At 40.7% G+C, this 12,488-nt stretch overlaps 1 protein-coding gene across 6 annotated transcripts; it reads right to left on the bottom strand.

Moving 5' to 3' along the window:
• Positions 1-622: 622 nt before the first annotated feature.
• On the bottom strand, positions 623-11,305 carry rilpl1 (Rab interacting lysosomal protein-like 1). Of its 6 annotated transcripts, XM_061798953.1 has the most exons (10): positions 10,704-11,305; positions 8,832-8,979; positions 6,760-6,878; positions 5,701-5,931; positions 5,269-5,406; positions 4,662-4,712; positions 3,729-3,892; positions 3,556-3,654; positions 2,967-3,054; positions 623-1,983 (listed from the first exon to the last, which is right to left on the bottom strand). In XM_061798953.1, exons 1-10 carry the CDS (start codon positions 11,016-11,018, stop codon positions 1,978-1,980), a joined length of 1,359 nt encoding a protein of 452 aa, XP_061654937.1. In that variant the 5' UTR covers positions 11,019-11,305; the 3' UTR covers positions 623-1,977. The 6 variants fall into 6 exon arrangements, with proteins under 6 accessions (XP_061654937.1, XP_061654936.1, XP_061654939.1 ...); XM_061798952.1 differs by lacking the exon at positions 2,967-3,054 and having other exon boundaries at positions 10,704-11,303; XM_061798954.1 differs by lacking the exon at positions 623-1,983 and having other exon boundaries at positions 2,961-3,054.
• Positions 11,306-12,488: the final 1,183 nt, after the last annotated feature.

Below are 12,488 nucleotides of genomic sequence, written 5' to 3'. Positions count from 1 at the left end.
ATATAGTTTCTTTTCTGTGTGGCCGTAGCACTCCTTGGTAACAATGGAATTTTCATCTAACTCGTGTAAACATGTCGGGCTGCAAATTGTTGAAATGACAATTTTAAAAACGATTACACGTTTATTATTTGGAAAGTGTTCTGCCAGTCTTAATGCTAAATGAAGGCAAGTAGCTGTAGCCTGTGCCAGTTAATTGTGCTAAGGGTAAACAGTCCGGCTGCAAATTGTCAAAATGAATAGTTTATTTCAGGTTTAAAAAGTTAACTATGAGAAGGCGTTAAGAGTCCACAAGTCTTAAAGGGAAGATAAAATAAGCCAAGCCTGCTAGCCGTAGCCTGGTAAAAAATGTCTTGTTTTTTTTTGGTTCTCCGTTACAGTACAGAGGTGTAACAAGTTCCCACATGGAACAAATTAAACAAATACAGTGCAGCTCAGCCTCTGGCAAACGAGCAAAATGGCTACCGGTATGCTTTTGGCGGTGTCAAACTCATTTGTAACAGCATTTAAACATATAACGTACTGTACATGTTTTCAGAGGCTGTTTTTAAAGAACAACAAAAATGCTATAGTGTTCTAAACAATTGGAAAATGCGGGTCCCAGGGTCACACCAGTTGCGAACCATTGGTCTAGGATGTAGTTTTATTTTTATATGTAGTCGAAGTGTTGTTGAAACATGAACAAGGACAACACACATATGTTCCAACATAGTCAGTATATTATTGAATTTCTGGATTTTTAAGAAACAAGTATCCCATTAGCATCGCCTGACTCTCCTTAAATATGTTTTTTTATTCTTTTTTTACATTGACTTGTTGCAATAATAGCCGCCATTTTAGGATGTCGTCATAGGTGCTATAGCAGCCAATAGGTCTTAATGCTGGGCTTTAGTAATAAACTTGTCATATGCAAATAACATTTCACTTGGGTTTCCTTTTTTTCCATGGAAAAATAAAAAAAATAACATTTTCTTTCCCTCTGCAGCTTGCATAGATTACAAATATTCAGTGCGCTAAAAATAGCATTTGAAATTCCAGTCAGGCTTAAAACTGCTGGTGCAGTTATTATTGTCGGGAAAAAAAAAAGTACTTCCCGCACCACAAAGCAGAAATCTGGCTCCTCAAAACAGTGAAAATAAAAGAAAGAAAAATAAGTCAAAGTCAAAAACAAGGCCATATTCATGAGTCATTAGAATGGTTAAAATATCACACAGTGTTCAAAATCCTCACTTCTGTACAGCTGGTAGTGTTGATAGGAGTTTGATGTATATTTTCCCTTCAGTGCGGAGTTCATGCCCACAAAGACGCAAAGTCAACCATTTTGGTTTTGAAGCGGCCATCTTAGGCTCATTTCGGACTTTTCCAGCGGTCCTTCAGATGGACTCCGCCCAGAGATTTTGTCCGATTGCTCCTAGAATCACTTCAGCCTTATTTGGGGGACCTCGAAATGCACGAAAATGCACCAATTGTTTTTAAGTGCTTTCCCGGTGAAGGTCCGCCCAGGACCAGAAAGTCTCAAGGATCCATAATCGGAATGGAAGAGAAAGTCGGGACACTTTGGTTTGAAGCTGTCATTTCACGGTGAATTCCAGGGTTCGTACTTTGGGAACTCCTACAAAGTGATAGCTTTATTTTGTTGCTAAGAATTGCATGTTTGGCTGGCGTTACATGTTCTGATTGGCTGTAGGTTCCCCAACCCTGAATTCAGTGTTTCCCCTTCTATCTTTGCAGCGCCGTAAGTATAAACAACAGGGAATTAAATTAAATAATGCCTCATTTGCATACCGTATGTCATGGTTACACCTAAAGAAATCAGTTCATAGGGGACATGCAAAAATAAAATGGTTTTTTTTTTGCGGGGAAGGCTGTCTTGGATGTGGCGGCTAAAAGTGCGGTAAGGCCTCCTGGGCTTGTTCGGTGAACGCGTCGTCGTGTGTGTTGCCCCTCTGCCAACTCCGCTGCTTGTCACGGGAAAACAAATTAAACCTGAGAACAAAAAGAAAGAATTATTTGACAATTCAGCCCCGCAAGCCCGCTTCACTTAGCAACATGCCATTTGGTAGGTGTGTTTATCATGAGTAGAACCACAAAAAGTGTCAAGAAGCCTGAAAACAGACAGGAAAACTATTTTGATTTGAAGTAGCCATTTAGGCTCAGAAGCACCTTCCAGAATTCAAAGCCAGTTTTACTTTGCAATATGAAATTTGGTAGGGATGTGTATCATGAGTAGACCAACAAAAAAATACAACACCTGAAAACACACAGAGTAAGCTGTTCTGGTTCAAAGGGAACATTTTGGCCATTTCCAGGGCTATCAAGAGTTTTGGGAAAATTCAACCCCCAAAGCCTATTTCCATTTAGCAACCTGAAATCTGGTAAACATGTTTATCATGAGTAGACCCACAAAAAGCCTCAAGAAGCTATGCCTGAAAAGACACAGGAAGTCAGCCATTTTAGGATCATTTTGGAGAATTCCAGGGGTCTTGGAAGGCAAACCTATCCTAGAGATTTGGTCCGACTACTACCAAACTTGAATCCTGAATGCCAGACAGATAGGCAACACTAAATTGGTGACAATTTGTGTTTTCGTCATTTCGTGTGGGCGGTAAAGTTTAATGACTCGCCATAAAACAGGAAATGCTAAAAGGTCACCGCCACAAGGTCAGAGCTAGTTTCACTGAAGAACATGAAGTTTGGTCAGCATGTCTATCATGAGTAGACACAAAAACAGATCGAAAAACCATGCTTGAAAAGACAAAGTCTGCAATTTTGAAGTCATCTTAGCCATTTCCATTACAAACTCTTCCTGGAGATTTTGCCCGAGAGCTTTTTCAAAGCGTTGAAAACATCTTTGCGGAAATGGATATTAGTTCTTAGTGTCAAGTCACACCATTACCATTGTTAAGCTAGCCGACTGGGATTTGTTGGTATTAAAAAGGAGGTTAGGGTGGAAAAATAGCGGCTCATACGAGTGACGCGAAGCCTCTGGCAGGCTGTAAAGTGGGGTCATCGCGGATCAAACCCGCCGCCACCATGGGCATGAAGGCCGTGAAGATCCTGTCACACAGAGCAGAGCAGAGCAGGGCAGGGCGGGGGGGCGACAAGGACTCTTGTCAAAGTCTTCATCTTGACAAAACCAACCACAAAGGCTCACGTTTCCCAATGCCTGGATACGGACGGGTGCGAGGTTTAACACCACACACTCCCATTTCTCGCCCCGTTGTTGGATTTTTCTAGTATTTTAAATACAATCTAATTGACATTGGTACGTCACTGTGAAAGTGCACACATTCTGTTTTGCTGTTCAAGGTCGATGAATACCAGGTCCTATGGTACGGCTCTGAATTTGGTCTTTGCGTGTGAGCGAGAGCAAGACTGTGTGTGTGTATGTCTGTGTTTTGGATGTGTGTGATTGTGTTACACTATGTGGGTGTCACCGTGTTTGTTGTGTGAGTGTGTTGTGTGTGTTTGTGTGTCAGTGCTTTTTAATGTGAGTGTGTTTGTGTTTGAGAGAGAGTGAGCATTTTGTGTGTGTGCGTGATTGTGTACACAACATACAGGCGTTTGATTCCGGACTCTGGCTGCACAGCAGAACGCGATCTCGTCCTGGGTTCGGGCTCGGGACTGGGAGCGGCCGTGTCGTCCTCCATTTCGTCGCTACAAGTCCGTTTTAGTTACATCTTATAAGCACGTTATGAATATTAACGTAAATGATGTCGTCATGTGCGGACCTTTTGTAGTAGGCCAGCTCCTCCTGCAGCAGGAAGACTTTGGCTTTGAGCTCGTTGCGCTCGTGCAGAACGTCCCGCAACTCCTGCAGGGTGAACCGGGCCCGGTTGGGGTCCTTGGAGTCCGGGATCTCCGTAGTGGTCTCTTCCTCCTGGCACAAAGCCTCCTGAGAGAGGAGAGACGATTATGTATCACTTAGAGGTAGTGACGTGAGTAGAACGGAGTGGGCATGGAAAGCCATTTGAGCATTTAGTTCATATACTTGATATCCAGCCTAAAGTCTATGTACTAGTACGCTGGTCTTGGAAAAAAATTTACTAGTAGTATATAGTCATTCTACTAGTGCAGTAGTTCTCAGTGTGGTACAAGTACCACTAGTGGTACTCGGGCTCCCCCTAGTTTTATGTGAAAGAATCACTGTTAAATGTTCAAACTGCATAATATAAATAAAGTAGCTCAAACTTTTTTTTTTTTTTTTTAAATCCATCAAAGTACATTTGTTAAGTACAGTTCAGTTGTATTTAACTTTTAGGGACAATACATTTGCATTTATTTTTTAAGAACATTTAAGTATAGTCTTTTTTTTTTTACTTTTATGTGTAATGCATTTTAATTGAGCCATTCAAGTAGTTATTTCATTTTCCTATATTTCTGCCTTGTTTTTTGATGAACACCGGGGCCTACTACGCTACTGTATTTAAATGGTGGTACTTGGAGAGCCAAGTATTTATTATAGTTTTTTTTTTTAGGTGATACTTCATGAAACATTTTGAGCAACACTGTACTAGTGCACCCTAGTCGTTCTACGAATGCACTGAATTGCTCTACTAGTGAGGACAACGAGCGTACTAGTGCATGGACCTCAAAACGGGTATCAAGGATACGCAATAAATGCTTAAAGGGCTTTCCATAGGCGAGACAGGAAATGCTGATACCTTGGTGAAATATTGGTACACAGCAGGCATGTCTTCATCGCACATGGCCTCCTGGTGGCACAACACAGCACGCCTCATTGTTTGCCTTTCATATCATTTAGATGTTTTTTTTCCTCCCAAATTAATTCTTGGACATAACCTGTTTGATGCTCACTGCACTCAGCAAACAACACACGGCCGAGTTCCTCAAACAATGGCCTATTCGATTGCAGAGCGCCAGGTATTTAATAGAGAGATAGATATGCTACTAAGGCTGATACAAATTTTAATATGATTTTAATACTTCAGAATATTGTATTGTAAAGTGTGTCAGTGTGTTGTGCCAGTGTGTAATGTGTGTGTCTGTTTTTAGGGAGGTATGTGATTTTCTATATTTGAGTTAAGGCGTTTATTTGAGGAAATCTTAATGAGTCATAAGCTTTTTGTCACACAGTGATCTTGCCAAATGGCATCATCCGAGCCATGACCACTTTGAAATTTCACACAGAACCCAACCAAGCGAGATGTTGCTGCATGAAACTTCACACCCCTGTCCCGGCATGACCGTTAGTTGCACACCATGCAGTCACTGATCATCATCCCAGTGTTGGTGGTCAGGCTGCTTTACCCAAAGCAACGCCGCCTCGTCGTCCTCGTCCTCGTCAGGCCCGTCGGGGCTGAGCGAGCTGGGCGGCGGTGACGGGGGCGGCGGGGGGGTCGTGGACTCCCACCAACCCTCCGCCCCTGCCACAACTTTAGCTTCGCGCTGGTTAAGAAGATTGACGTGTGAACGACAGATTTGGGTTTTTTTTATGAGCAAGTTACACAGCAATAACAAAGATGGAATACGTTTCCTTAAATAAATATGGAGTACGTGAATGAATACAGAATTTCTTAAATATATATATATTTGAATAAATATAGTAAATACCTAATGCCCCCAAATATTACAAGTAAGCATTTATTTATAAAAGATGAGAGAGGCATCTATTAAGGGTGGCATTTATTGTCCAATTGAAAAACAATATTCTGGCGTGTACGCAAGGGAGGTGCGGGTTACCTCTGCCGGCGAGGGGGGCTGAGGCGGAGCTCCCTGGGCTTTGCCCTTCAGCCGCTCCCTTAGGCGCGCCACTTCCTGCAGCAGGGCTCCCACTTCTTGACCGCGGGTCTGCGCGCCGGCCTCCAGCTCCACCTTCTGCTCGATCAGCGCTTTGCCCTGAGCCGCCATCACTGAGATCTTGTGGCGCAGGTCGTGGTTGATCTTCATGAGACGACACTGCTGCTGCTGGAGCTGGAACGGGGGAAATTTGGTTTCACCTCCATATTTGTAGTTCATATGGAAAAACTACAACCCTCCAGGCCCCAATAGTCAATACAGTACAGTGAAATACACACAGGAAGCACTATGTGCACATTTGTGTTATTTAATTGAAAAATATTAATCCAGAATTTCATAAGATGGTATTTCCATACAATTATGAATTAATACAATTTATTGTCAAGTATTTTACATTACATTTTTATTCTATATTATGTGTTTATATTAACTTATCTAAAGATGTATTATCAAATATTTCTATATATATTATTAATACGGTATATGAAATAATATAACATGGTTAGTTTTTTTTTTTTTAATACAGTGCCGTGAAAATGTATTGGTCTCCTTCTCAAATTCTTATATTTTTGCATAGTTTCCCCAAAAAATGAAGTTCAAGATCATCAAACAAATGTAAATATCCGACAAATATAAGCTCAAAAAAATGCTCTTTTTAAATGGTGATTTCATTTATTAAGGAAAAAAAAAACCTATTCAAAGTTAACTGTATGAAAAAGTAATGGCCCCCTAAACCTAATAATTGGTTGGGCCATTCTCAGCAACAAGTGAAATCAGGCAAAAATATAAGAATTTGAGAAGAGGGCCAATACTTTTTCACTGTAGTGTGTGTGTGTGTGTATATATATATATATATATAATATAAAATCAGAACACTTCAGACAACAATTAATAGAGAAAATATGTGTTTTGGGTTTCTTCTGTAAAAACTGTGTTTATCGGAAAGCCAGCCGCAGTTGTAAACAAAAAGTTGACATGGCGTGATTGTTTTTGGAGCCCTACCGCCTCGATGTCTTCGCTTCTGAGCGTGAGCTCGCGGTCTTTGGCTCGGATCTCGTCCCGCTGCTTGTCCACCACCTCCTTCAGCTTCTTCATCACCTGACGCTCACGCTCGCTCATGCCTGCCATAAGCACGGGCGACAAAAATACTCCAGTAAAAAGTAGAAGTACTGATTCAACTGCTTCATTTAAGACTATGAAATATACTTAATTGCAAAAAGTAAAAATGTATGTTTATTGACAATTTGATATATATATTATTGATAACTTGGCACAACGAAGTGTTCCCATAGCTTTGCTAACATTGTGAACTGACTAGCAAAGAAATGCCCAATTAGCTAATGTTAACAACAACAAAAAGACGTTTGTTTACACAACTGTAAATGTGGGAAGCATTTATTGACTACATGACGTTATTAAAGGAAATTCATTATATACCATATTTATTTGAGGAAATTCACTGCACCATATTCATTTCAGGAAATATGGTATATACTGGTTTTCCTCAAATAAATGGTATATACTGTATATGCTGCATATACCGCATTTATTTGAGGAAATGCAATATGTACTGTATTTTCTTAAGGATACAGTATGTATACTGGATTTTCTCAAATAAATACGTATACACCGAATTTCCTCAAATGACTACGGGATATACTGAATGTCCAGCATATAGCATATTATTTGAAAAGTGCAAGACAGCCACAGTAAATATTACATTTCCTCAAATAAATACAGCATATACTGACATGTCCCCATAGCTTTGCCAACGTTGTGAACTAATTAACAAAAAACTAAAAGTTGTCCCTTGTTTTAGCACATCAAGATGTCATTCAATCTAATCAAGATCTCAACCCTGGTTGACTTTACCACACCGGAATAATTTGAAACCATGTCAACATTAGTGTGCCGAAAGCGTGTGTGTAGCAGGTGTTTATATGTGTGTGAACACTGAGGCTAGTGTGTGTGCTCAAGACTGACTGCGGCCTCTGTGTACAAGCAGCAAAGAGAAGGCTTCCTTTGTGATTGTGCACACACCAAAAACCACATCTTCATTCTTCCCTTCTTGAATACAAATAATTTAAATATGAATACCCAATAATGAGCCCAGAAATGTCCAGAGACAGAAATAAAAGAATGATAATACGAAATAAATAAAAACGTATAAAATCTAAATATGAAATACATTTTCAAAAAGGTGAAAAAAACTTCCAAAGAACAGCAGTTAAAAATATTATATTTATTTTGAATTAACACAAAAAAAAGTCACAACCTTTGGTTACAAATATAGAATATTAATAATAATTATTATCGAAGATATGTAGAAATATAAAATATGCATTTAAACAAATTTGAAAACAATCCTTAAAACTGCAGTAAAAATATAAATTGTATTCTTTTCCTTTGAAGGCCTAATATGAAACCTGAAAAAATGCAAACAAAAAAAAAACTACAAAAACATAATTCGCAAAGTTGCAAAATTACATGCATGCATGCCATTGGCTAAAGGACAATAAAAAAAATCCACAAAATTCAGAGATACATGCTCGTCATTGGTGAGTGACAAATATATCGTCAAAAAAGCATTAGCCTAACAGCATAACTTTTTATTATTTTTAACTCACGGTTACCAAATCAATACAAAAAAATACCAAAGTACTTTGTAAATTGTGTTTTTTCATGTGTTCCAAAAATGTTCAAATATGACTTAGGGAACTATGCTATTAGGCTAATTATTACCAAATACATATTTTTTAAAACATGAAAACACTTCCCAAAAACCTTTGAGAAGGAAAATAGTTTGTATTTTTTATTTAAAAGAAAAACTACAAAATTTGGAGTGACAAAATGCCATCAGGAACCAATGTTATTTGAGCCAAGTAGTCCAGTGAAAAACAAAACTTCCCTAAAAATGATGAAAAAATATTACAGTATATTTTCATTTGTACCCATTCAAGGCCAACACCACAGTTCAAGGAGTGAACAGATGACAAATATAAAATACAACAATGTGCTGTCCTGGATGAACGAGTTTAGTTTTAGTTTTCTAAAGACTGTGCACACTCACTCACCCTCGTTCCTCTGCAGCTCGTCCTCACTCACGGGGTCTCGCGTGGACACATTGTCCAGGAGGCTCTTGTTCTCCTCCTGCAGTTGAGCAATTTGGCAGAGCAGATCCTGAGCCTCGCCTCGCCACACGTCCTCTACCAGCTCCAGCTCCTGAACCGCAATTCAAAACAAAATGTCAATAGCAACCGTTTGGCTTATGGTGTTCTGCAAGGTTCAATTGTAGGGCCCCTACTATTCTACATTAATGGTACATTTAAGTGGCGAAAATCGTGGGAATTAAAACCATACTAGCAATTCCCGACAGGCTCAAGGAGAACATGGCTCTCCTGATTTAATTTACACAGTAGGGAGACAACTTTTATCCAAGAGGGGACTAAGGGCGGCAGCATGGTGGATGACTGGTTAGCGTATCTGCCTCACAGTTCTGAGGACCGGGGTTCAAATCCCGGCCCGCCTGTGTGGAGTTTGCATGTTCTCCCCGTGCCTGCGTGGGTTTTGTCCGGGTACTCCGGTTTCCTCCCACATCCCAAAAACATGCATGGTAGGTTAATTGAAGACTCTAGAGTGCCCGTAAGTGTGAATGTGCGTGGGAAAGGTTGTTTGTTTATATGTTCCCTGTGATTGGCTGGCGACCAGTTCAGGGTGTAGCCTGCCTCTTGCCCGAAGATAGCTGCGATAGGCTCCAGCACACCCGCGACCCTAGTGAAGAAAAGCGCTACAGAAAATGGATGGATGGAGACAATTAGAGAAAGGAGGGAAAAGCACACCACATTGAATTCTCGTTGGGAACGAACAATGAAGGAGAATGAGGAAGGAAACTAATTTTAACTGACAACAGACTTGGGGCAGCCAGAAAAAATGTTTAAAAAAAAGTACTGCAGCAAAGTGGAGACTGTGGCGTATAATACGACAGTTAAGCTAACACGAGCATATGTGTTTATTGCCAATATAGTATATGCTTGACACGCTTGGAACCAGATACTAGAAATAGTACCTACTTTTACAAAGGAAAGAGAGTAATGTTGCGAGTAGAGCCGTGCTGAATCGGTCCCATGCAGTGGAAAAGGGGCATACTGCATCATATGAACCCATTTTCACTACCTGGTGTTCCCCGAGGTTCAGTTCTAGCGCCCCTACGGTTTTACTTTACACTATACTTTATATCTTTCATTGATTTTACCACTGCACAGAACCAGCTCTTCTGTCATTGTTTAGGACCGGTCTTTTTTATGAAATAGTACAGAATAGTCGGAAAAACAAAACACACCGTCAAATGACAACAATGGAGGAGAAAAAGGTCGACTTTAATGTAAAAAAAAAAAAAATCTACTTAAAACAGTAACGAGACACATTTTATCCAAGGGGAGTAGTAAATCCCACAATATTAAGTACACCGAGCTCTTCTGTGAATAAAATAAAATACGACACTGACGTGTCTTACGTGTCTTCGGACAAAAGTAAAATACATGTATATCATTTCTTTATAAGATATACTGTATGGAAACAAACAAAGCCTAAATGTCTAGTATTGTCATCTTTGCTGACTCTGTGGTGACTTCTTGTGTTAAAATAACATTGCAGAAGTCCCTAAAGTTTCTTTGTCATAAATATGAAGTAGTTTGTGCATTGCGTCTAGATGCCACAAACTAGTGTCAAAGCACTACTTTTGAGAGGGGGCTCGGTGGTGATGATTGAATGTGAGGCTACTCAACCCCGAAAATGCTTATTGGCAATTTATCAATGCTTATTCAAGAATTGGCGTTGGGTTAAATGAAATGCAATTATAACGGACGTCCATTATCTGCGGTCCGGCCGGGTCCCTTATTCCCCCCCCCCCCACCCCACCCGCGAATAACGGAGGTCCATTGTATTACCTTCCGGTGCTTCTTCTCCTTCTCCAGCCTCTCGGTCCTCTCCAGCCGGAGCTCGTCCAGCTCCAGGCGCAGCTCGTCGGCCTCGGGTCCGCCGATGCTGTGGCGGCTCACCATCACCTCCAGGATCTCCAGCACCCTCACCACCTTCGGCATAAGGCGGGACAGAGCCTCGCAGCCGTACTGGTCGATGATCCGCTCGAACTCGTGGCCTACCGCCGCGGCGATGTCGTACACGTCCATCACCGTCAGGTCGGCCGGGTTCTTCTCCAGGGCCGACCCGCCGCGGTCCTCCGGGACGTATCGGTGGCCCTCCATGGCTTCTCCTCCTCCTCCTTTTTCCCGCTGCGCGTGACACAAACGTAACTTTCCTCCGCGACACAACAACTCCGCTAAGTTCCACCGGCAAGCTTTAAAGCGCCACCTAAATGTACCGAGCTATCGCACGTCCATTACGACGTCCCCAACGTCGACATTGAAAGTGATTTATTCGTCCCCGATGGTCCGATCGTTGTCCGGTCCCGGCTGTCCCTTCCGTTGCGTTGACAATTGGAGCAAAGCTGGCCGACATGCTAGGAGCGTCTTTTCCGCTTTCCTTTCAAAATAAAAGCAACGCCACCGCTTGCGAGGAGGGGGAGTCATGGTGGAAGGCTGCATCCTTCAAAATAAAACCAAATGGGAATATATGTCCTTCAAAATAAACCTGAATGCGAATGCGTCATCCTTCTGAATAAAGCCGAGTGGAAACGATGCGTCCCTTGCAATGAAATCTAACGGGAATGCTGGACCCTACAAAATAAAATACAAGGGGCAGGAGAAAGCAGCATTCGGATTTGGGGTTTATTTTGAAGGAACCATAGAATTTTATTTATTTAATTTTATTGACCAGTGCGGTTGACAGAGCATTCCTGTTAGGTTTTATTTTGAAGGATGCGAAATTCCCATTGATCTTTATATTGAAGGTTGCGACTTTCTCAGTAGGTTTTATTGTGAAAGCTGCAGTACCTCCCTTTTCACTTCAGTTCAACGTGCTTAAATGTCAACTTCCTGCTTCCATACACATTCCAGTGTGTTCTCTCACTTGACTAAAGTACCACGTGAGGGGGGCTGGCAGACTATTTTTGGCTGGGGAATGAAATGATTCATATTTCCAGTCACAAATAAAGGAATCATTCGACTTCTAATACAACACATTTAGTCACATAAAATCACCACTAGTTCTCCAAATATTCCAACTTCACTCACATATCATTGTGACTTTGTCATAACATTACAGGTTTATTCTTGTAATATTGAAACTTTATTAGCGTAACATTATGACTCGAATCTCGATTCATTGAAAATGTGTTTTGGTAACATTACAACTTTTGTTCTCGTAACATTCCGACTTGATTCCCCCAGTAGTCAGATTTTTTTTTCTCATAACATTTCAACTTTATTTGTGCAACAGTATACGACTTTATGGTAGCATTCCAACATTGTTCTCGTGACATTACACCTTTATTTTTGTAACATCACAACAATGTGTGGAACATTTTGATTCCAATTTCATGAAGTTAACAAAATCCCCAAACATAACTTTAACCTGGTAACGTTTATCGTAACATTACGACTGAATTCGTTCAACGTTGAAAATGTATTCAGTAACATTTATCGTAGCGTTACAAAAACTTTTTTTACGTCATTTTACATTTTCATTTGTTATGAGCGTGCCCTCCTTTGTATATTTTTAATGAAAATAACATTTTGTCAACATTTCATTGTTTTCACTTGTGACACAGCACACTA

Source organism: Phyllopteryx taeniolatus, chromosome 15, assembly GCF_024500385.1.
Source record: "Phyllopteryx taeniolatus isolate TA_2022b chromosome 15, UOR_Ptae_1.2, whole genome shotgun sequence".
NCBI lineage: Eukaryota > Metazoa > Chordata > Actinopteri > Syngnathiformes > Syngnathidae > Phyllopteryx > Phyllopteryx taeniolatus.
This window is presented reverse-complemented; position numbering and strand designations above follow the sequence as displayed.